The sequence below is a fragment of the Pezoporus flaviventris genome, unplaced genomic scaffold, assembly GCF_033815535.1.
Source record: "Pezoporus flaviventris isolate CSIRO_AGI_PZ_B2104156 unplaced genomic scaffold, CSIRO_AGI_Pfla_v1 ptg000093l, whole genome shotgun sequence".
Classification (NCBI taxonomy): Eukaryota; Metazoa; Chordata; class Aves; order Psittaciformes; family Psittacidae; genus Pezoporus; species Pezoporus flaviventris.
Genome location: NW_026892641.1, coordinates 4,599,955 through 4,621,471, shown reverse-complemented (window position 1 = coordinate 4,621,471; position 21,517 = coordinate 4,599,955). Strand labels below are relative to the sequence as shown.

At 46.8% G+C, this 21,517-nt stretch overlaps 1 protein-coding gene across 2 annotated transcripts; it reads left to right on the top strand.

The window, feature by feature from the left end:
• The first annotated feature begins 2,755 nt into the window (after positions 1-2,755).
• LOC133281043 (S-adenosyl-L-methionine-dependent tRNA 4-demethylwyosine synthase TYW1B-like) lies at positions 2,756-20,163 on the top strand. 2 transcript variants are annotated; one of them, XM_061476183.1, is made up of 5 exons: positions 2,756-3,026; positions 8,867-8,919; positions 12,847-12,956; positions 16,734-16,911; positions 19,602-20,163. In XM_061476183.1, exons 3-5 carry the CDS (start codon positions 12,887-12,889, stop codon positions 19,882-19,884), a joined length of 531 nt encoding a protein of 176 aa, XP_061332167.1. In that variant the 5' UTR covers positions 2,756-3,026; positions 8,867-8,919; positions 12,847-12,886; the 3' UTR covers positions 19,885-20,163. The 2 variants fall into 2 exon arrangements, 1 of the variants encoding a protein (XP_061332167.1); XR_009747353.1 differs by lacking the exons at positions 12,847-12,956; positions 16,734-16,911; positions 19,602-20,163 and adding an exon at positions 10,402-10,429 and having other exon boundaries at positions 2,769-3,026.
• Positions 20,164-21,517: the final 1,354 nt, after the last annotated feature.

Below are 21,517 nucleotides of genomic sequence, written 5' to 3'. Positions count from 1 at the left end.
GGAAATCTTTTGAAACGCTTGAACTGAGATTTGTCAGAGGGGCAGCAACACCTCTGCCTTGGCATAGAATCACAGAGTGGTTTGGGTTGGAAGGGACCTTAAAGCTTGTCCAGTTCCAACCTCTGCCACAGGCAGGGGCACCTTCCACGAGAGCAGCTTGCTCCAAGCCCCTGTGTCCAACCTGGCTGTGAACACTGCCAGGGATGGGGCAGCCATGGCTTCTCTGGGCACCCTGTGCCAGCGCCTCAGCACCCTCACAAGGAAGAGCTTCTGCCTAAGAGCTCATCTCGGTCTCCCTTCTGGCAGGTTAAAGCCATTCCCCTTGTCCTGTCCCTACAGGCCCTTGTCCCAAGCCCCTCTCCAGGTTTCCTGTAGCCTCTTTAGGCATTGGAGCTGCTCTAAGGTCTCCCCTTCAGGAGCCTTCTTTTCTCCAGACTGAACCAGCCTGGCTCCAGAGCAGAGCTGCTCCAGGCCTCGCAGCATTTCCATAGTCTCCTCCGGCCTCTCTCCAGCATCTCCAAGTCCCTCTTGTGCTGTTGCCCCAGAGCTGGATCAGGACTACGGGGGGTGGGGGGTGTGTGTGGGGGTGTGGGGTGTCTCCCCAGAGCACAGCAGAGGGGGAGAATCCCCTCTCTTGACTTGTTGCTCACACTCTGGGGGTGCAGCCCAGCACACGGGGGGGTTCTGGGCTCAAGCGCCCACTGGAGCTTCTTGTAGACCAAGAGCCCCATGTGCTTCTTCTCAGGGCTACTTTCAATCCATTCTCCCCCAGTCTGTGTTTGTGCCTGGAATTGCCCCAGCCCACGTGCACATCCTTGCCCTTGGCCTTGCTGAGCTTCATACGGCTCTCACAGAATGCTGAGGTCCTTGCCTGTGTCTGTGCCCTGTGTCAGACATCCTCTGCTCTTGACCCATCCAAAATGGGCTTCTGCTTTCACTATGTGCTGCTGCTGCTGCCTGTTGCTCTGCCTGTATGGCAGTGAAAGGGAAGAGGTGGGATTTTTGCCTTCACGTGTAGAGGAGGTGATCATAAGTCCTTAGACTTGAGGCTCAGTTGCTTTTACTCAGGTCTGCTTCTATGGCAGTAGGAAAGCCCCTTCCTGCAGCCTGTAGCAGGAGCTGTGCTGAGCCTGGAGGTACCATTGGAGTGTATCCCCAGGTTTTCTCATCTTTTGTCAGTGCAGACCAGAGGATGATGAGTTTCTTGGTTTTGTGGGATTTCCAGGGCCTGAGAAGCTGGCTTTTATCACTGCTTGCTTGATTTGTTGTGGAAAGACTGTCATTTGTCTTGGATTTGCTGCAGGACTTTCTGCTAAATCCCCAGGACTTGAGAAGTTTGCTCTGTGGAAAATTAACTCTGCTCTCACCACTCAAACCCTAAATAATAGCTATGAAAGGTTTATTGAGCAAGTAAGTAAATCTCCCAGGGTGTGACTTCTATTTCCCACAAGAAATACCTGAAGCCAGTCACTTGCCAAACTGAACAAGTGAGGTGGTGCAGCTCAGAGAAAAACAACTGGTTATTTTCCTTACAGGCTTTCCATCGGGCCTGGGGAGGGGAATTGTCATCCCTGTGAGGAAAAATGAGTATTGAAAAGTGTTTCTGCCCTGCCAGAAAGGCAGTTTTCCTTGTTGTTCTTCCGTTCAGATGCTTTCCTCAGACACTGCTGTAAGAGGCACTAGAGGCAAAGCCTTGATATTCAGACAGACCTTTCCTGTATTGGAAGGCTGTCTTGGGCAGGATGTTTCTTTTGTACTTAAGTCAATCCCTGCCTTTTTAATACTATGATGGCAGGGGGTTGGAACCAGATGTAACGCTCTTTAAGGTCCCTTCCAACAGAAACCATTGTATGATATGATTCTGTGTGCTCCGTAACGCAGCTTTGGTTCTTCGGGGAGAACTAACCTGGCATGAGATTGTAGATCAGACAGGCCAGGATGTGTCCACTTCTAAATCCTGCATAGCGTTTTGCTCAGAGCAGCTCACAAATCTGTGCTCAGATGGTGCCTGTCTTTTCCTGTTGAATGGCTGGGCCTAGTTCTGGGTTGAATGGTAGCCTGTGGGAGGAGAAGCTCTTTGTTTGATACTTAATAGTAAAAAGATGAAGATTTTATCTCCTTGCTTCCTTCCTTATGTGTGGGCCCAGTGAAAACCTCATGAGGTTGGGCAAGGGCAAGGTCCTGCATCTGGGACAGCTCAATCCCAAGCACAACCACAGGCTGGGCAGAATGGATGGAGCAGCCGTGAAGAGAAGCACTTGGGGCTTTTGGGTGACAAGAAGCTCCCCATGATCCAGCTTCAGTGTGCTCTTGAGCCCAGATCCCCCCTGTGTCCTGGGCTGCACCCCTAGACCCTTGTCACTCCAGGCAATGTTTTGCTCCCTCTGGTTTGTGCTCTGTGGAGAGATGAGGTTATTGTGCAGCCATGAAACACCTGGGCTTCAACCCTGGGGGTCCCACTCAGGGGATCCAATCCCACATGAGATTCGAACAGCTTGTTTCTTAAAATGCCCTAGAGATTGTTATTAAATCACAGAATCGCACACTGGTTTGGGTCGAAAGGGACTTTAAAGCTCATCTAGTTCCACCCCACCTACCTTCCACTAGCCCAGCTTGCTTGAAGCTGGTTGCTGTGTTAGTAGAACAAGTCCACCTGGTTTCTGGTGTGGTGATTTATTTATTTATTTATTTATTAGTATATTTTCTGTCTTAAATCTAAAACTGAAAGGTGAGAGTCCAATGGGAAGAGGGGTAAAAAGCAGAATGACAGGAATGCAAGAATTAATGCGTGGACACTCGTGTCAGTTTTAAGCTCAGCAGGTCTGTGGCTGAACTGTGCCCCAGCATTTAAACTGTGATGCTTGGATCTAAATGGTTGTAATTCCTTGTCTTGAAACAGAGAGAACGTGAGCTCGAGGAAGGAGGTGTTGGAATGAGCTTGACTCAAGAGAACGCTGGGAGGAAGGAGGAGGGTGGGAAGCGAGAGATGATAAGCCCAGCTCTGAGAGAAGCGCTCACAAAACAAGGTGAGGTTCTGCAAAGAGCAGATGGTGGCCCAGGCTTTGAAGTCTTAGTGGTGGACTTTTAGCAAGCCAAGTGACAGGCGGTGTTCTTTGTTAGAGGTACTGCTGTGGACCCTCAGTCATGGCAGGCTCTGAGCAGGGGCAGGACAGGGCTTAGGCAGGGGCTGTTGGTACCTTATCCTTGCAGGGAAGGAGCCTGAAGCTGGGTAATACATCTGAGTGTGATGCACTCTGAGTGTGGTGAGTGTTTCAGAGTTCAAAGGGTTTAATGTAGCTGCTAAGCAGCTTGGGGGAGAAGATGATGGTCCCCATGCCTTCAGCTCCAAAAGCGTGTGTTCCTCAAAAAATACTTAAAGATCGGCTGTGCCCCTGCTTTTACTTCTGTTTCAAACTCTGATTTTGTTACTGAAACTTTGTTTCCAGAGAAGAAGGTAGTTCAAATGAGCTTTACCAATCCAGTGCTGATCAGATGAGTGGCCTTTGAACAAGCTGTAGAGAACTTAATGGCCTTTTCAAAACAAAGGAGGACAAGCTTGAGAAGAGCTGGACTGAGGGCCCTGCAGTTCAGAAGCCTCAGTTCTGAGTGGCAGATCCAGCAGAAGGGTGATGGCAGCTTCTGTTCAGCTGGAGACTGAAGGCAGTTTAGTTTAATGTCTTTTCTTTCTTAGGATGAGAATGCGTTCAGTTTTTCTTGCTTGCTAAATCAGTAGAATGTCCCCTGATGCTGCTGAGAGCACAGTTCTGTTATTGCAGTGGAGGCACCTTGCTTCAGAGCTGGGCTCTGATTTTCCATGTCCTGTGTGAGTCCGGCAGCTGTGGGATCCCAGCACCTTTGCTCCCCAAGATTGGAGCCTGAGCTTTTGTAAGTGACTGGTGATGTGTTTGCCCATGGTCATTGGAGTGGGCTGCTGGAGACAGGGCTGTCTAGAACTGGGCAGTGGGGAGGGAAGTTCTCTTGTCTTGCAGCAAGTCCCCCGCTTCAGAAGCTGGAGCGGCACCAAGTCCCCCAGGCAGCTCAGGTGTTGCTTTGACACACAGGGACCTGAGGTGGGCTGGGGAGACTGCCCTGGCTGTTCTGTGGTGCAGGGCCTGTGCTGGCTCTTTGCGCCGTGGCAGTCACAGGGGTGTTTCACACTGGTTCACTTTCTGATCCCGTCTGTGTTGGTTTGGTTTTGGGCAGTGAATGAAACTGTGCTTTTCTTATGGTCTGCAGAAGTGGCCACTTGAAGAATGAAATGCTGTAATGTTTTTGACTGCAGTCTTGTCTCATGTCTTCTGTCCCGCTTTGAGTTAACGGAAGCAAGTCCTTCCGCAAATCACAAGGCTTTTGTGCTTTTTAAAAGCATTTTCTTGAAGTCTGAGCAGAGCTAGGAATGAAGCTGGGTGTTTCTCCATCATGCTTGGGCAATCTGAAAAATTCCAGTGCCCAGATTCCACGTCTTTCTATATTTGTATAAAATAGTGATATAGTTTGAAGGGGTTCCTTTCAACAACAGTATTTCTTGTTTTCTTTTCCTTACTGATTTTCTAGCTTTAGCAGAACACTGCCTTTTGGGTGGTGGTTCTAGTGTAGGAGTTGTGCTACCACTTGCAAAATGCACCTTAAATCAGTGGTGATGAGTTACTGCTGTGTGTCAGTGACTTCAGCTCAGGCCCTTTTAAACTGCATTCTTGCAGAAAACTGGGATCTTTTTTGCCTGTAAAGAGTTTCCTAGTGTGAAGTTCCCCTTTCTGCACCGAGTTTCAGCTTCCACAAATAATCAGTGCTTCAAACAAGGCAGCTTTTATTTAAGGCGATGGCTTGATAGAACCACACTGATTTGCCAGCTCTGTGTTACTTGGAGGAAAAGCCTTCTGAAAGTCATTTGAGTTTGTGAAGACAGTGTGACACCAGACTGGCTTTCACCAGGCTAATGGTGACTGCACTCTTAGAGGAGGATGGGTAAGTCTCTTTTCTTGTACTCTTTGAGGATTTTTTTTTAACCACTCCTCTACTTCCTTCTTTTATAATTAAATCTTTTGCTCTGTGCTTTCAAAGGCTTGCCTGTAAAGCAGCTTTTGGTGGTGTAGAGATCTGAACTGGAAAGTGTCTCTGGGTTTCTTTCTGGACATTTTGCCACAATCAAATAGTCAGCAGTCCTCAAAAGCAGTTCCCAAGTTGTACTTGTAGAAATTTGACTTATCTGTTCCGCTTGAAAAACTAAAATAGCATAATAGCTCGCATATGCACAAAATTCATACGTATTCAGGAGCTTAGAAGGACATGCTATGGGTATGGTACTTGTAAGCGATCAAAACCAGAATACCTTGGATAGCCTGGAACACGACACGGGTATGTAGCTGGCAGTATCCTACCTCTGTGGCTGAGAGTACTGCAGGGTCCCTCAATGAATTCTTTGAATTTCAGTGAAAGGACTTTTAAAGGACTGGTATTTAGGGACTGTTATTTCCAATACAGAGTTGAAATGCTGCGATGCAGTTTCAATGGTCACAGAAATGTTTTGCCCCATACCAGGGAGCAGTCAGCATCTGTGGTGCTGGCAGTCTCTTCAGTTCAAAATCTGCCCATGGCTTATTAAAGTCCAGTTGGATTGTCAGGGCCAGCAATCACCAAATGTTTATCAGCTTAGTGTTACTGCATGATAACACTCCCTTCACCCAAAATCTTAATTCATGTCTTCTTGTAGTAAATAAAATGACAACTTTGGTGAAGCTTGGCAGACTTCTAAGTCATTCAGAGTTTATCATCTAGAGCAGGATCAACTAATATGCAGACTTAGATAAGACTTTAGTCAGGACTTGAGCTGATTACTGTCAGCCTGCTTATAATTTAAGTATTCCTTTGAATATTGGGCTTTAGAAACAATAAGTGGATTGTGTTTGTTCAGCCTTAATATCTGAAGGTGCATCAGGACGGTGAGCAGAGTCCCATGGAGACAACAGTCTGTATTGTTTGGAGGGTGTTGTATCCAAATACTCAGAGTGATTGCTTATGAGTAATGCCTTAAGAGCAGAGAAGTGAACGTGTTCATGGGGAGTCCTGGCAGGTTCAGAGTTCTGGACCATTGGTAAGGTTTGATTTTTTTTTTTCCCCATCATTTCCCTTGGCAGAGCCCCGGTGAAGTTGTGGCAAAGGTGGTGGAAGAGATGAGCTGGCCTGAGCTTTCGCAAGGGTTGTTCAGCAGAAGCTGAACAGAACTGAGAAGGCCCTCAGACTGATTCTTGGACACGCGTCCTCACATGTTTGGTTTGGAACTTAGCACTGCTTGGTCTCGCTTCAACCTTTTACTTTCTTTGAGCCCAGACTGCCCTGGCTGCCTGTGTTGCAAGCCAGCCGTAAAGCAACTGCTTGAAGAAAGAGGCTCTGCAGAGCTGGAGAGACTCTGCTCCCTTAGAGCAGATGTGTAACAACTGTTCTGATTGATTTAATTTATCTAACTTCCAAGTCTGAAGACGCATGGGGTGGCCAGTGCTGACTGTGGTGGCTTAGCAGGGTCACCACCCTTTCTGTCAGTTACCTCCATGGTGAAGGCCCAAGTTCAACGGCTTTGCACAGTGGTTTTGAAGTTCTGCAAGTATGTGCTGTTTCTTCTTGTAACCATAGCTGAGACTCCTGGCAGCAGCAAGCAAAATGAGTAAACCCCTTCTCGTCACTAAAGCTGGCTGAAGTTTGTAAGACTCTGTTTTGATATCGAATAGGTCCAATTTTCTTGGCCTTCAGAGGAAGCTGTGGGCTCTCCACATGGTGGAAGTTGATTTAAGTAACTAAAGAGCTTGACACCTTGCTCAGTTTAGCTGCTTCATCTCTTCCGTCATACAACTGGGTAGCAGATCTGGGTGAGCATGTCCTGTTTCCAATTTAATTTTAACCTAAACCCCATTTTAAAGCAGTCGTCTTACTTCTACTGACAAGAGATCTGTGAGAGAATGATCTTACATGAATGCTGTTGCTGATTCTGAAAAGTGAACAAATAAGGCTGGGGCTGTGCTGGTTGCCATCAGCAAGGAGCCTGCCTTGGGCAGCTGTAGTAGAGGGAGCAGGAATGCAGCATCCTTTTCACATTTGGCTTTTGAGACTATAAATTCCCTATTAGAAGTGCTGATGTCTTTCTCCAGGAGAGGACTGAATGATGGGCCATATGGAATACCAAGGCTGGTTTTGGCTTGCAGTAGTTCTTTCTTCCATGCTGTATGGGGCTTTATTCATTTAGGGAGGAAAAGGCTGGAATATTGTCTATTCCCACGGAGCTGGATGGGGAGAAGGATCTCAGGACATAGGAGCAGCCTGACACTGATGTCCCCAAAGCCCTGCTTAATGGGGCAGGGGAGCCCCACTGCTTGCTCCTGCAGCCACTCCCCCTGTGCTGTCCATACAGTCTCCTGGAGAGTTGCTTCGGGGGACTGGTCAGGCTAAAATTGCCTCTGTCCTAACCCCTGCAAGGATAGAACCAGTGTGAGGAGACAGGAGTGTCCTCAGCCATGCAGACATCATCTTCACGCAGTTTAATTTTGAGCTGGTGCAGCTCTCACTGTAGTTCATGGCTTAGTGTCCTCGGAGCTGTGGGGGACTTTGGGGAGCAGTCACGCTCCCCTGGGACCTCACCATGCAAGAGACACATGGTGACATATGAGCAGGCTCACTGTGCTACTTGCTGTAGGAGATGATGGGCAGTTCTGGTGAGCAGAAGGCTTTTTTCCCCTGTTAATTTCATGCTGCTTGGCAGGAAGGAGACTTGATACCTAGAAGTCGATTTTTCTCTTGAAAGCGTTAATATAAATGTCAGCCTAAAGCTGTCAGTTGAGATGTGCTGGTTTGGGGACAGCCAGGCCATCGACGTGTAAGTGCTGCAGTGGGAATGACACAGTCAGGCTGCTCAGATCCCTCTTATTTTTATGCTGGTTTTTGAAGTGACTTTTAATCCTTCAGATGACACAGTCAGGCTGCTCAAACCCCTCTTATTTTTATGCTGGTTTTTGAAGTGACTTTTAATCCTTCAGACATATTGGTCCCTAGGCACGTTTTTCAAAGAGAAAAAGAACCCAACTCAAGCAGTTTGGGTAGTAATAGTGCTTAGTGCTTAACAAATGCTGTGGAATTAATCTTCCTGGGCTAATAATTTGAAATGAAATTGTATTGATCTTGGTTGAGGAGCAGGGAAGTGATGCGAAATCAGCTTTCCTCTGGGCATAACGCAACGGCTCCCTCTCTGCAGCTCCTTCAAGGGCAGTGGAGGTGGAACTGGTGAACCTGTGAAGTCTGGGTTCAAGCTGAGCCCTGCATTGTGGTTCATTGCCTCTGCCCTCCCTGCTGAATCAGATGTCCTCCAGGCTGGTCAGACCTACCAAGAAGCAGTGGGAATTAGGTCTCTGTGGTTCTGGGGAACAGTCTGTTCTGGGATGGTGGCTTAGGGATGGGGGGAGACGCTTCTGGTTCCCTGTCCTGGTCCTTCCCATATCCTAACCCCCTGGGGTCAGCGAGGTGTTCCACGTTCCGCTAAGAGGCTAGACCTGTTAGTCTGCCTTCCTGTCACATGGAGAAGTCTTCTGGCCACCCTCTGTTGATTCAAGCAAGACAGAGCAATATAACTAAATATGCGGTGAGGAGAAAGTGTTCCAAGTTGTCTGAAGCCCTTTGGGCAGCCATGGCCTTTGCTCCCCTGTGCTCCCAGAAGGAAATGGAAAATACTGTGAGTGGGCACTGGGTAGCATCACCTTGGGCCAATGGGAAAGAGCGGTGCTGAGACTGCGATGCTGAATAATTTGGTGTACCAATTGGCATGTTTTGTGTTTGAGTTATTGCAGGTTCCAATCAATAGTTTGATTATTGTTTTGTTGGTTTCCAGGTTACAAGCTGATTGGGAGCCATTCTGGGGTGAAGCTCTGCCGATGGACAAAGGTAAATGCTCTCTTTCCTTCTTTCACTTTCTAAATTGAAATTAAAAAAGTAGACACTTACTCAGGTAGTACAATTTCCAAATGAAATATTGTTTAAAAAAAGCAGTATTACATTAATGAAACCAAATTTCATCTTCCAAGCTGTAGTTTTACATTTCAAGCTATTAAAATCCTGCTGCGAAGAGTGAGCATGTGGCTGTGGCCAAGAGCTGGGGATATAATTTTCTGTTGTTTTTTTCCTGTTATTCTGCTGTCTGCTAAAGTAACTCCTGCCTCCTGAGGTACACAGCAGGAGCAGAACACCACACAGAAGTGGGAAGGTTTCATCACCACTGTGAGGTCCCTGAAACAAAGATGCTGCAGTCTGTCATTCCCCTGGAATGGGCACACGAGGGCATTTGAACCTGTTGTTGTGGGACTGTGACCACAGTCTAGTGGGGATGGGATGGAGCAGCCCTGAGGAAAAGGACTTGGGGATTTGGGTGACGAGAAGCTCCCCATGACCTGGCTTCAGTGTGTGCTTGAGCCCAGAACCCTCCTGTGTGCTGGGCTGCATCCCCAGGGCGTGAGGAGCTAAAGCAGGAATTGAATGTCAAGTGCTCTAGACACTGACATTGGTTACAGGCAGTGGCTTTGACTCAGATTCACACCAATATGTGAGTATCTTCAGGAGGTTTGTTTGGGGTTTGTATGGGGTGAAAGCAGGAGCGGGGCTGGAAGCATTAGTTTTGAGTTTCATAGTGGTAGCTCAGATTAAAAAGATTGTGTTCTGTCATATGCTGGGAAACAGCCTAAAAGCTGCAAATTTTAGGGTGAGTGTTGATTTGCCTGTTTGACGAAATCCAGAATCTCATAGAATCGTAGAGTGGTTTGGGTTGGAAGGGACCTTAAGGCTCATCCAGCTGCAACTCCCCGCTATGGGCAGGGACACCTTCCACTAGAGCAGGTTCCTCCAAGCCCTGTCCAACCTGACCTTGGTCTCCTCGAATCTGTGAATCTCCTGAAGTCTCTGTTGTTTGAGGAATGGGTGGAATAAGCAGCATTTCCCATTTTGTTTAATTTTCCATCTGCACAGCAAGGCTGTGCATCTGTCAGGGGTCACCTGCGTGTTCTTTCCCCACTGCTCAGTGAAGACTTCCCTTTGGATCACCAGGACTCCTCAGGTGGAGGAAGGTAGATTGAAAGGTACCATTGTCACATTTTGGCAGGGGCTTGGAACTGGATGAGCTTTAAGGTCCCTTTCAACCCAAAGCAGTCCGTGATTCCATGATCTGTGTGCTATGGACTTCTTCCCCCAGGGTGCATCTGTCATCATTCTGAGCTGCTCTGCGACGTGCTCTTGCTTGCACTGTGTGTCCCAGGTGACTTTGGACACCCAGGTTTTTAGTGACTGAAAACTGCAGATGTGCTTGGGGAGCAGATTTAAAGCTCTGCACTCAGCTTAATGTTCTTGGAATTTGTTTGTGTCTTTCTCTGCTGTTAGTCGATGCTCCGAGGCCGAGGAGGATGGGTGTGGGATGGTCAGATGCGAGCTGGGTGGCTGGGCTCCACATCTGGGAGGCTGAGGAGGTGCTACCTTCCCTAGAGCTGTGTCCTCTGTCAGACTGGCTGAGAACCAGTGAAGGAGGAATTGGGGATGCAGGAGACACACACCTCTCCGTGTACTGCTCTGCAATTCCCACTTGGTAGAGGTTTGGTTCCCTCTGGAGATCATTGTCTGAGATTCCATGTGGCTCCTGGTGCTCTAGAGAGCATGGGCTGGCCCATCTTGTGCAAAGCCACCAAGGTGCAAAGCAACATGAGTATCTTTGGTTTGAAATTGGACCGTTTTTCTTACTTCAGGTACCTTCATCCCCACCAATTCAGCTGCAGTCTCAGCGAGTGAAAAGTGATGACTTGGTAACTGTTGCCTTCCTAAAGCAGTCTCTCCTAGATGACTTTCCATTCTAGTCAGTAAAGTGACCCCTCTTCTTAGGGGAATGACTTTGTTAGTTCTCTAAAGGCAATGAGCTCTGCCTGGATGGGAGCGGCGAGCAGCTCCAGCGGTGCTCACTCACTGGGCTGCCAAGGGAGGGTTTTGCCAGGCTGGGAGAGCGCAGGATGGGGTTGGTGAGAGACACTCAGCAAAACCAAACTCAGTGACGTGAAAGTGCGCTGAGTGGGAGGACGTGGAGGTTATTCTCTGAGCTCTTTTGTCTTGCCAGCTAACTCATACGATGGGGCTTGTGCTTCCTCTGGTATTCACGCCTTCCCCAGGGACCTGGTTGCCAGAAATACCCATTCCATCCCAAAGAATGAGTGTGCATGCAATCCCAGGCAAATTCCTCCTGAACCCCACTTTTTCTGTTTCATAGTCCTCAAGTTTTAACAATGGAAATACTTCATGAGGGTATTGAAATGGCAGCATTAGTGCAGAAGGACTGCTAGAATTTTGGAGACAATTTTGGAGAAGCTGTGTCCCATGTTAGTGTTAGGTGTAAGCATTAGACACTGGTCATCCTCTGAAGTTTGTATTCTGAAATGTTAATTGGGGCTTTTGATGGGCTTTCATCGTATCCTGGTTTGAACAAACACAGCAAATAGCAAGTTTAATGTGCAACTTTTGCTGCTTTTCTTCAGAGCAATTTAATGGCTGGGAAGGAAAACGTACTGCTTGTGTCTTTTGTCTTCCTTTTTTTTCATGTATCAGCTAGCAGTGGTGCATTTAATTCTGCAGTGGTGACTGGACTGGTAGGGAGAGGATTGCCATGCATTTTGTCCCTCTGTCCCTCCACAGCAGGTACATCATAAACAGCAAATAGAAAGCAATAGCGTTGTCAGAGCAAGGAATTTTGCTCCTGATGTTGCACTGCAGGCCATTTAACACTGTTCCCCTCAAAATGACCCACTCGGTATTACTTGGCAGCAGCAGCAGCCTGTGTCTGGAGTACGGGGCTGAACCAAGGAAGTCAGACAAGTGTCAATTGAACAGTGGAGTAGCAGGGATAAATCTCCATGCATGATACCTTCCAGGTGCCTCTGCCTCATCATCCCCTAACTGTCATTGGTCACTTTTAAGAGGAAATGTGGAAACAGTAGCCCTAATGATAATGAAAGCTGGAATGCTTCTTTAACTAATGGCAACAACCTGTATGAGTGAAACAGCTTTGCAGGGGACTGGGCTGAAAAATATTCTCATTTATTTACCTCGTGTGAAACGGGTTGCAATTGTTTTTCTTCCACATGGACTGCAGCTGTTTGCTCTTCTCGGACCTCTGTTGAGTTGGAAGACTTAAGGCTCAGTTTGAGACACATCCCAAGGCTCGCTTGATGTACACCTTAGGCTTGGCATAAATTGTAAACCCATAGATGGTTTGTCTTGGAAGGAACCTTAAAGCTCGTCCAGTTCCAACGCCCTGCCACAGGCAGAGACACCTTCCGCTAGAGGAGATTGCTCCAAGCCCTTCCAGCCTGGCCTTGAAGACTGCCAGGGATGGGGCAGCCACAGCTTCTCTGGGCAGCCTGTGCCAGTGCCTCACCACCCTCACAGGGAAGAACTGCTTAACATCTCAGCTCAATGCCTTAGGACCTTTCTTTTCTAGTGATATGTATAGCTGTGTTCTCAAATGGAGGTAGAACCTCTTCTTTCTTTGCAGAGGTCTTTCTTGCTGTAGAGCATCGTTTTGGCTTAAAGACCTTTTACCTGTGATTCAAGATAGGTATATCAAGTTTCATATAAACTGTGAGGTCCATTCTTCCTTCTGGGGGAACCAGAGCCTAGGTGTTCAGAGACGACATATGAAAGCTGTGTCAGAAGCAGGGTATTACCGAGAATTTCTTGTTGCCTTTAATATTATTAAACTGTGTCTAAGTCCCTAAGGTGTCAGATGGGTCCTTCCCATGTGTGTTACAAATAGCAGTGTATAACTCTGTCTGTCTTTTCCTTCAGACATCATACAAATCCAGTGGGCACAGAGTGGCAATGGAAGATGGACCAACCTGAAATGATCTTGCAGGAGGCTATTGAGAACCATCAGAATATGATCAAGCAGTTCAAAGGTAACTTTTCCCATTTCTTCCCTGTGAGTGATGCTTTTGGAAGATAAGCAGCATCAGCATCTTCAAAGCAAATCCCTGGAGGCATTTAAAAAGGTGACACTCAGGGGTGTGGTTTAGTGGTGGACTTGGCGGTGTGGAATTGATGGTCGGGATTGATGAGCTTTTGTAACCTAAATAATTCTATAATTCTATGAATTGCTGGGAAGGAGGCATGAGATTCGTCATAGGAGAAAGAGGTGAGAAGAAACTGTTGTGGCACACCTTGTTTTCTGAGATGTTCTGCCTTGGTTTTGACATTAGAACATGAGTCAGCCATTGGATGTCTACTGCTGCCTTAAGGGATTAGTGTGGAGTTGCTTCTTGTGGGTCTTGGTAATTGTCATATCATTTTATTTGGAGTGCACAGAGGCTTCCACAGTGCTTGAGGCTGGCCTGGGTGGTGAGGAATGTGGATTCTTATGGAAAAGTGTGGGCAGGCAGAAGGCAAAAGGAATCACCCTGTAACCTGTTAGGAAATACACTGCCCAAGCTTAATCCACTGAGAGCTTTGTGTTCGCTCTGAAACTTGGGGATTGTGTTTTTCTCATTAATGGATGAGCACTTTTATTTTCAGGAATTATTGAGGAGATCTGTTTGTGACCGAAGCAGCAGTTACACAGCACCAAGTCCTGCACTTTGCTTCCCATAGGAACTCTTTGTGAGTTTGTTATTTCTTGTAGATTGAGATTAGTGATTAGGCACAAATTCTTCCCTGTGAGGGTGCTGAGGCGCTGGCACAGGGTGCCCAGAGAAGCTGTCTCTGCCTGTGGCAGGGGGTTGGAACTGAATGAGCTTTAACCAAATCAGTCTGGGATTCCAAGATTAATTCCACGCAGTGCAGTAAAATTGAGATCTTCTTTGAAGGAATAGAAGTCTTGGGGACCATGTGTCCTGTAGGATATCCTAGAGAGTAGCCTTATGTCCTGTTAAGAACTTCTGTGCATGCTTTTATTGTTGCCATCTTTATTGTTGCCATCTTTATTGTTACTATCTTTATTGTTGTCAAAGCGTGCACTGTTTTTGAAGGTGGTGGTTAACATCACATCATTCTTTTAGGCTAATGGCTGGGGAGACATCTTGCTGATAGGGAGCTAAGGTGGAAGAGTGGGAAGCAGTTTATTTGTTGGATGCATTTTGTAGGTAGTGGCTGGTAAATCTCTGTTCCCTTGTGAAGGGCACACACAGAATGGAAATGTAATTCAAAGTTATGAGATGGGCAGTGTCTGATAATACAGCTCTGGTTCCACTTGGGAAAAGTGAAAACCCAAACAAAAATGCATGACCTGAACTAGGAAATCCTAAGGCTACCTGTGTGTGTTGGTGTAAGAGTGGGTAAAACCAGTTCCTTGTCTCCCCAGTCACTTGTGATGGCTGGTACCCGAAGTCACCAACCAGCCTCTCTAGGCAGATGTGCCAGATGCTGCTTTTTTCCCCCAAATGAAAGCACACCAGTAGGAGAGCAGCTGGGATCAGCTCTTCAGAGGAGCTGTGCTGATCAAAGGAGGCATGGCTGCATGCTCTGCTGAGAACTGAGCTTGAGCAGCAGCTGAAAGCTGTACACCATGGCCTCTTGTAGATGGTACTCATGTTCCTATGGCTCCAAGTTCCTGCACTGCCTTGGGCCTGCTTCATGCCCTCCAAAATCTGCCCAGGCTCTGACTTTGCTGAAGTGCATTGACTGAAGACAGGAGGACGCTCATCTGCAGGAGCAGAGGTTGACAGCTGTAGTGGTATGGCAGCCCGAAGTGCAGGGGAGTTCACACACTCCCTGGAATACACACTAATCCTTTTTTAGTTTATCCCTGTCTATCTTGTGATTTGTGTAGTCAAATGATTCCTACAAAACCTCTGCCCTCTCCGCAGTGTATGTCCCCTATGCTACATTTGATGTCAGCTGCTCTGAGAAAGTGACTCAAACTTTACATGTTGTTGGAATTACTTTCTGTCTGCTTCTAAAGCTGGCACAGGGTGATTGTCATCGTCCAGTGGCAGGGTGCTGAGGGAGAGAAATTAATTAAATTCAAAGCCACCTTCAAGTAGCTTTAGGAAAAGGAAAGTTATCCTTTAATCTCAGTGTGTGGTTGAGATGCTGCTTTCTTTTCAAATGAAGGTCTCATTTAGTACTGCAGGTTTGTACAGCATTAACCATTAGTCCTGTCACATCTTCAGGGCTGAGTGTGGCTGCTTTATCATGCACCAAGTTCTGCTCTTATCACAGACCAGTTTTTCTATGTGAGGCTGAAGCAATATCCACCAACACCTCTTTTTATCTGGGCTTTGGAGCATAGCCTATAGTTTTCTGTACTGCCTGAGCTCCAGCTTCTAGGCAACACAAGGTGAGCTGAGGACCTGGTTTGAAACTCAAGGCTTTGGTTTCTTTAAAACAGACCAATCTCCCATCTAAACCCTCTGATATTATCTGAATACATTGAGGCATGTCAAAGAAACATGCAGGGACATATTTAGAACAAAAGCTTATTTGTAGGCAGTTGATTTCATATCTGAACACGTGGTCTGGTATAGGATCACAAAATGGTTTGGGTTTGAAGGGACCTTCAAAACTCATCTTGTCCAATCCCCCTGCAATGAGCAGGGGCGTCTTCAACTAGATCAGGCTGGCAGAACCACATCCCGCCTGGCCTTGAATGTCTCCAGGGATGGAGCATCCAGCGCCTCTCTGGGCAACCCGTGCCAGGGTTTTACCACCCTCATTGTACAAAATTTCTTCCTCGCATCCAGCCTGAATCTCCCTGTTTAGTTTAAACTCATCACCCCTCATCCTATCGCAGCAGGCCCTGCTAAAGAGTCTCTCCCCATCTTTCTTATAGGCCCCTTTTAAGAACTGAAAGGCTGCAATAAGGTCTCCCTGGAGCCTTCCCCAGGTTGAACAAGCCCAACTCTCTCAGCCTGTCTCCAGAGCAGAGCTGCTCCAGCCCTCTGATAATTTTGGGGGCTCTCTTCTGGAGCTTCTCCAACAGGTTCATGTCTTTCCTGTACTGAGGACTCCAGGAGGAGCATTTGCCTCTTCCCTGCCCTCTGATGGGCGCAACACATGTGGCTCAGGTTGGTTAAGCCTGCAGACAGCACTTTCACATGGATGCTGCAGTTGAGCTCCTGGTGTTTTCCTCTTTTTGTTCTTGGAACGTCTCTTGCTGTTCAGGATGGTGTCACGTGGTGGGTTTTCTTCTTGAATACATCCTCTGTGGAGTTGCATTTCATGTGGTTGCCAGTATGGATTTGGACCTGGTTGTTGGTGCTTTGTGTGGGGAGTGTGCCCAGCTTCTTGGGGAGCTGTTCCCTCTGGGGCTGTTGGGACCATGTGGGTCAGCAGCAGAAGCAGGCATACCCTGCTTTTCCTTTTCAAGCCACTTATGTCAAGTGGCATTAAACTTTCTCCCGTGTTTCCATCTCAGAGTCCAGGCAGCTACACTGAGGTGATAGCAATGGAAAGCTTGACTCGAACATTACTAGAAGATTACTTGCAGTAGTTCACAGGACACACAAAATCCCAAGCTCCGTGTATCTGGGCATACTCTGTGCTGTGGGTTGATGGACACTGGCTGTGCCCTGCTGTCCCTTCCCCTTGAGGAGGGCTCCAGCTGGTTTTGCTCTGTCTTCCTTGTGCCAGGGTTTATTTTTGATACAGATGCATGGTTTGGGTGGGGGTGGTAGTTGATTTAAGCCTGTTTTTCTCCAGTTCGAGCCATAACAGAACCCTGTTTTTCCCTCTATTTGCAGGCGTCTCAGGATTACAAGCAGCTCGCTTTGAGGAAGCAATGACCGCAAAGCAGTGCGCACTGTCACTGGTGGGAGAGCCCATCATGTACCCGGAGATCAACCGGTTTGTGAGGCTCCTGCACCAGCACAGCATCTCTACCTTCCTGGTTACAAATGCACAGTTCCCAGATGAGATTAGGTAAGAGATGGACAAAATACCTCCCTACTAAAACATTTGAGTGCAGACTTGTGTTTTAATTCCACTTATTGCTCATCAATCAGCTCTGTGCTGACAGTGAAAAAGCCCACTCAGTATCGCATCTATTTGATTTTAACCTTTGTCTCCCCATGCTCTTTCTCATCCCTTTTTCTACCAGTTTGATTTTTCCTTTCTGTATCTCTTAAAGTGGGGTTACCTCTGAAAAGGAAGAGGATATAATATAGTACCTCCTGGACGTACAGCGGAAGAAGAGCGAGTGAGCTGCGTATTGGGCTTGGGGACATGGATGATAACTAGTGCAAGTGTTTCTGAGAGCCAGAGCAGGAGACTCGGCTTGTAAATTGCCTTTTTCATTTGTGAGCTTCTCTTGCAGTCTGATCTTTGTTCTAACTGCAGAAGACAGTTTGGACGGGGCTTGAAGCAACCTGGTCTTTTAGTGGAAAATGTCCCTACCCATGGCAGGGGGTTGGAAGTGGATGAGCTTTAAGGTCCCTTCCAACCCAAACCAGTCTGTGATTCTGTGATTCTATGAGTGCAGCTTCATCTGTCTCCAGGCACACACAGGAGGTTTTATAGCACATGAGCATGTATTGAGCAGTTACTGGCTTGAGTCCTCTTCCTCTGTTTCTGTTCTTTATCTCCTTGACCCAGGCTGTCTCCTGACTGGCTGGGGAATCCCCCTCATGGCTGGAGGCCTGAGAGCAATTTATTGCTCTTGAGTTGTGCTGTGCTACTCAGTCGGAAATCACTACCCGAGTTCAGATGTGGTAATGCAGTGAATTTGATCTCAGCTAGATTGGAAATGACAACCGATAAAGTAGGAGGAACGCTGGAAAATCCATCCTAGTACTATGCAACAGTATTTCCTGCTGAGTATGAAACGTAGCTGTGTTCCAGGAGCATCAGTTTGTGCCCTTTCTCCTCGTTCCCCTATGGCAGAACATGCACAAGGTCAGCGTCACTCCAGTTTGAGCCATAACAGAACCCTGTGGACCGTTCCATTTTGGAGCAACGTGGGGCAGAAATCCCTCCCTGGGATCTCTTCCAATTCCTTAATTTTCTCCAGTACAACAGTGAGTCTGGCTCTTGCCTGTCCTGAGGATCGAGATCCTCGGAGAAGAGGTGACTTTTCTCAGCTCATGTTTTGAAAACACTCGCTCCATCTTCCCTGGAGCCCCTTTTGATTGGGCAAATGCAGCATTAAGGAAAGAAAAGAGTGTTTTGGCCATGTACTTTGAAACTGAATACTTCAATCCGCTCACTCCTAGAACACTTGATCATTTTTGAGGTTGTGGCTTTGGGCTGCAAGGCCAGACAAGCTTCTTTGCAAAACAGTTGGTTTTATTTATTAAAACCTAAAATGTTGCGTTTGTTCTGGGCTATTTCATGCTTCTAAATACAGGCAGAATGTGTTCAGAGAGGTTGTTTGAGTGTCCATGTTAAGTGGCTTTTCCTGGATGCTTGGTCTCATTCTGGACAATTTCTTGTCCCTTTCTCACCTCTGGGGAGGGCAGAGGGTGGTGTATTTTTAGGTGTCACTGTTGGCAGCTGAACAATAGTTTCTAATTTCTTCTTGTCTAAAGAGCTAAATGAAGCTGGGACAGCAGCCTGTTCATTAAGAGACTTCCCAAATAACCCTTGCAAAATGTCCTGAAAGCGTGGAGAGCTGAAGAGATACGTGGTACAATTAGGATGCATCATTCCACGGAAGATGCCATGAAGGGTGGACGTGTGTTACATTCACTGGCTTGATCAGATTTGTCTGTGACAAGGGAGCTTGTTTTAGGTTGTTCCTTTTAATGTCCGTCGTTATCTGTTTGCCAATGGTCTGCAGTGGTGCTGCTTCTCCTTTATACCCTTGGAGTTTACAGAAGGGGTTAGACTCTACCCAGGCTCTTTAAACCTCCTCTGAGAGTGTGATCTTTTTAGAAGGTTCTGCTGTTGGGCTCACAGATGCTGTGCTCACTGGCGTTCTGTGACCAGAAAGACTGGAGTGCGGGATTTATACAAGATAAGAGCCTTGGAAGTGGAAGGAGAACATGCTGGGGAATTGTGTTTGGTTTCATTTTCTAAGCAGCTTTGATTTCCCTTCCAAAAAGTACTTGACTGATGGCAGCTGCAGGCCAGGTGAGTTCAGTGTGTCCGGCAGTAGAAAGCAGCTGAATGATGGCTGCATTTCTCTCGAACGGGATTATGTCTCCATTAGCCAGAGCAAATAGAATGTGGGGAAGGGGCTGAGCTTTATAGTTTGTAACCATGGGGAGAAGCAGAGCCTTTCAGTGCCTTGTAGTAACCCCTGGCAGCCTGCTTTGGGAAGCCTTTCTGCGCGTGCCACAGCTAATGCTGGAGTGATGTATGTTTTAGTTGAGTAAGGAAAAGATAATTGAACCGTCTGCCAAGGCCTCTGTGTGTGATATTCTTAGCTTTGGGGTGTATTTGTTGAAAGTTAAGTTATAATGTCTTGCTATTAAGATGATAGTCACTTGATGGAGATGAACCTCTGGACTTGGATAGTTTTCCTTGTAAACACTGGATAGTTCCTGTCGCTACTGGAGCAGCAGAGCTTGTTTAGAAGTCCTGTATTTTATGTGTGCTTTGGTAGGAAAACACAAATTCAGCTAGCAGTGATGGCTGAAGACAGCAATTGCCTTCTCGTTTTTATTTCCAAGGAACCTTGAGCCAGTGACGCAGCTGTATGTCAGCGTGGATGCCAGCACCAAGGAAAGCCTGAAGAGAATTGATTGGCCCCTCTTCAGGGATTTCTGGCAGAGGTTTCTGGACAGTTTAAAGGCCTTGTCTGAAAAGGTACCCAGTAAAGAGTGTGCTCTGAAATATTCTTTCTTCTTGGCCGTATCCACTCAGTACAAACGGAGAAGACTTGAGAGGCTTAAGATGGACCGTGGAGTGGGTTCTGGGTGTATTCGGAGCATATTTACATGTTTTATACATTGAAGTGTATAAAGTCCAGCACGTTTGATCAGTTTTCCATATGGGGAGAAATGTAATGACAAAAAGAGAGCAGAATATGTGTCAAATGGGACAGTAAACTCTGCTGTGAATATAAGATGCTATGAGAGATGAAGAGATTATAAAAGAATAGAACATTTCCTAATGGAGCATTTACACTGCAAGCAGGCTGCTGAAGGAAAACTGGAAATCCAGGGAAGCTTAGGAAGAGTCATAAATTGCCATGTGACTCTTAGCACTGGTTCTCAAAGGATGCAGTAGATAAAGGGCTTTACAGTATGGAGTTCAGTAGCTCCTGCTACATAGAAATCTGATTTATAATAGTAGATTTGAGTGTAACAGCAAGGATGACCCTTTCCACTGTCAGTGGTTTGTAGTAGTTGGTGTCTGTTGGAGAGAGCTGAGCATGATCTGAGGGCCCACGGGATCACGGCTGCTGCTGTCAGCTCAGAACGTAGTCTACCATTTAACAAGTTTTGTAGTAATTAATGAAGCACTCGTGGTCCCAGCATGACATTATTTGCTAAGTGCTTCCATGTCTGTCTTACTGAGACTGAGCTCTGATGGAAGCAAGTACTTCTGTTTACTGATTTGGCAGAAGGTGACGTGTTACCTGCTGAGATGAGCAGCCAAGAGAGACTGTTTCATTTGAATACTGAGATTTTCTGCCTTCTGAGATGACAGTGGTGGACCATTTTCTGCCAAATCCGTGTTAGTAGACCTGGGAGGCTCGGTGTAATTGTGGGACACTTTCTCCTACAAATGCTGTGAGTAGCTTCATCAAGCTGCCTTCGTGCAAGTGCTGGCCGATCTTGTTAAGCAGCATCTCAGGACAAACTGTGAGCTTACTGAAATCAGGTACAGGCTTTCTAAGTTCTCTGTGCTGTTGCCCCAGAGCTGGATGCAGGACTGTGGTGGGGGGGTGGGGGGATGTCTCCTCAGAGTGCTTCAGAGAGGGAGAAATCCCCTGTTTATTTACAAGACCTATTTTCTTCTTTTATTTCCCCTCTCTCATTTTCTTTTTGCACCCGATGGGCACTTGCGGTGCCGCCAGGCCCAGCCATGGCCGCTTTTCCTGGCTGCAGGATGAGCTTCTTGGCATAAAATAGATATGGTTCCACACTCTTAACTTTCACCCATTCAGAGAGTCATTATCACATTAATTTTTCTGCTAATGTTATTCTGATGGGTTTCTGAAGGGAAATAGTGGTTACTTTTCTGGAATCCTGGGGTAAAGCACTGAAGCCTGGTTTTCTATCCTGATGCTTTAAATCATTAAAATCTCAGGTCTTAAGCTCTTACTTCTTGTTCTTCAGTGCTTACAAGAGGATTCCTGGGGCCCTATTGTACAACCAATTACAAATAATACATGAATGAAATGGGATTGTGCATTTGTACTGCCAGCAGACTGTAAGGATTATTTATATCTAAGACTTTGTGGTATTAGGTCCTTACTGCTTTTGATGTGTCCCTTCTACCAGCTTTTCTCTCTTCCCAGACAACACTTGAGAGATGTTGCTCTCTGGAAAGATGTTTCTTCAGTCACAATATGAATTTCTGATTTTTCTAGCTGTTTTTCTGCATCCCTTTGGCAGTGTTTTACTTTCTCTACCCACTT

What these genes read in the sequence shown, in the direction of transcription:
- LOC133281043 (XM_061476183.1), top strand. Translation starts at nt 12,887, where the DNA reads ATGGACCAACCTGAAATGATCTTGCAGGAGGCTATTGAGAACCATCAG. An exon ending in TATGATCAAGCAGTTCAAAG is followed by an intron (nt 12,957 to 16,733) that starts GTAACTTTTCCC and finishes CTCTATTTGCAG; the next exon opens with GCGTCTCAGGATTACAAGCA. An exon ending in CAGTTCCCAGATGAGATTAG is followed by an intron (nt 16,912 to 19,601) that starts GTAAGAGATGGA and finishes TTTATTTCCAAG; the next exon opens with GAACCTTGAGCCAGTGACGC.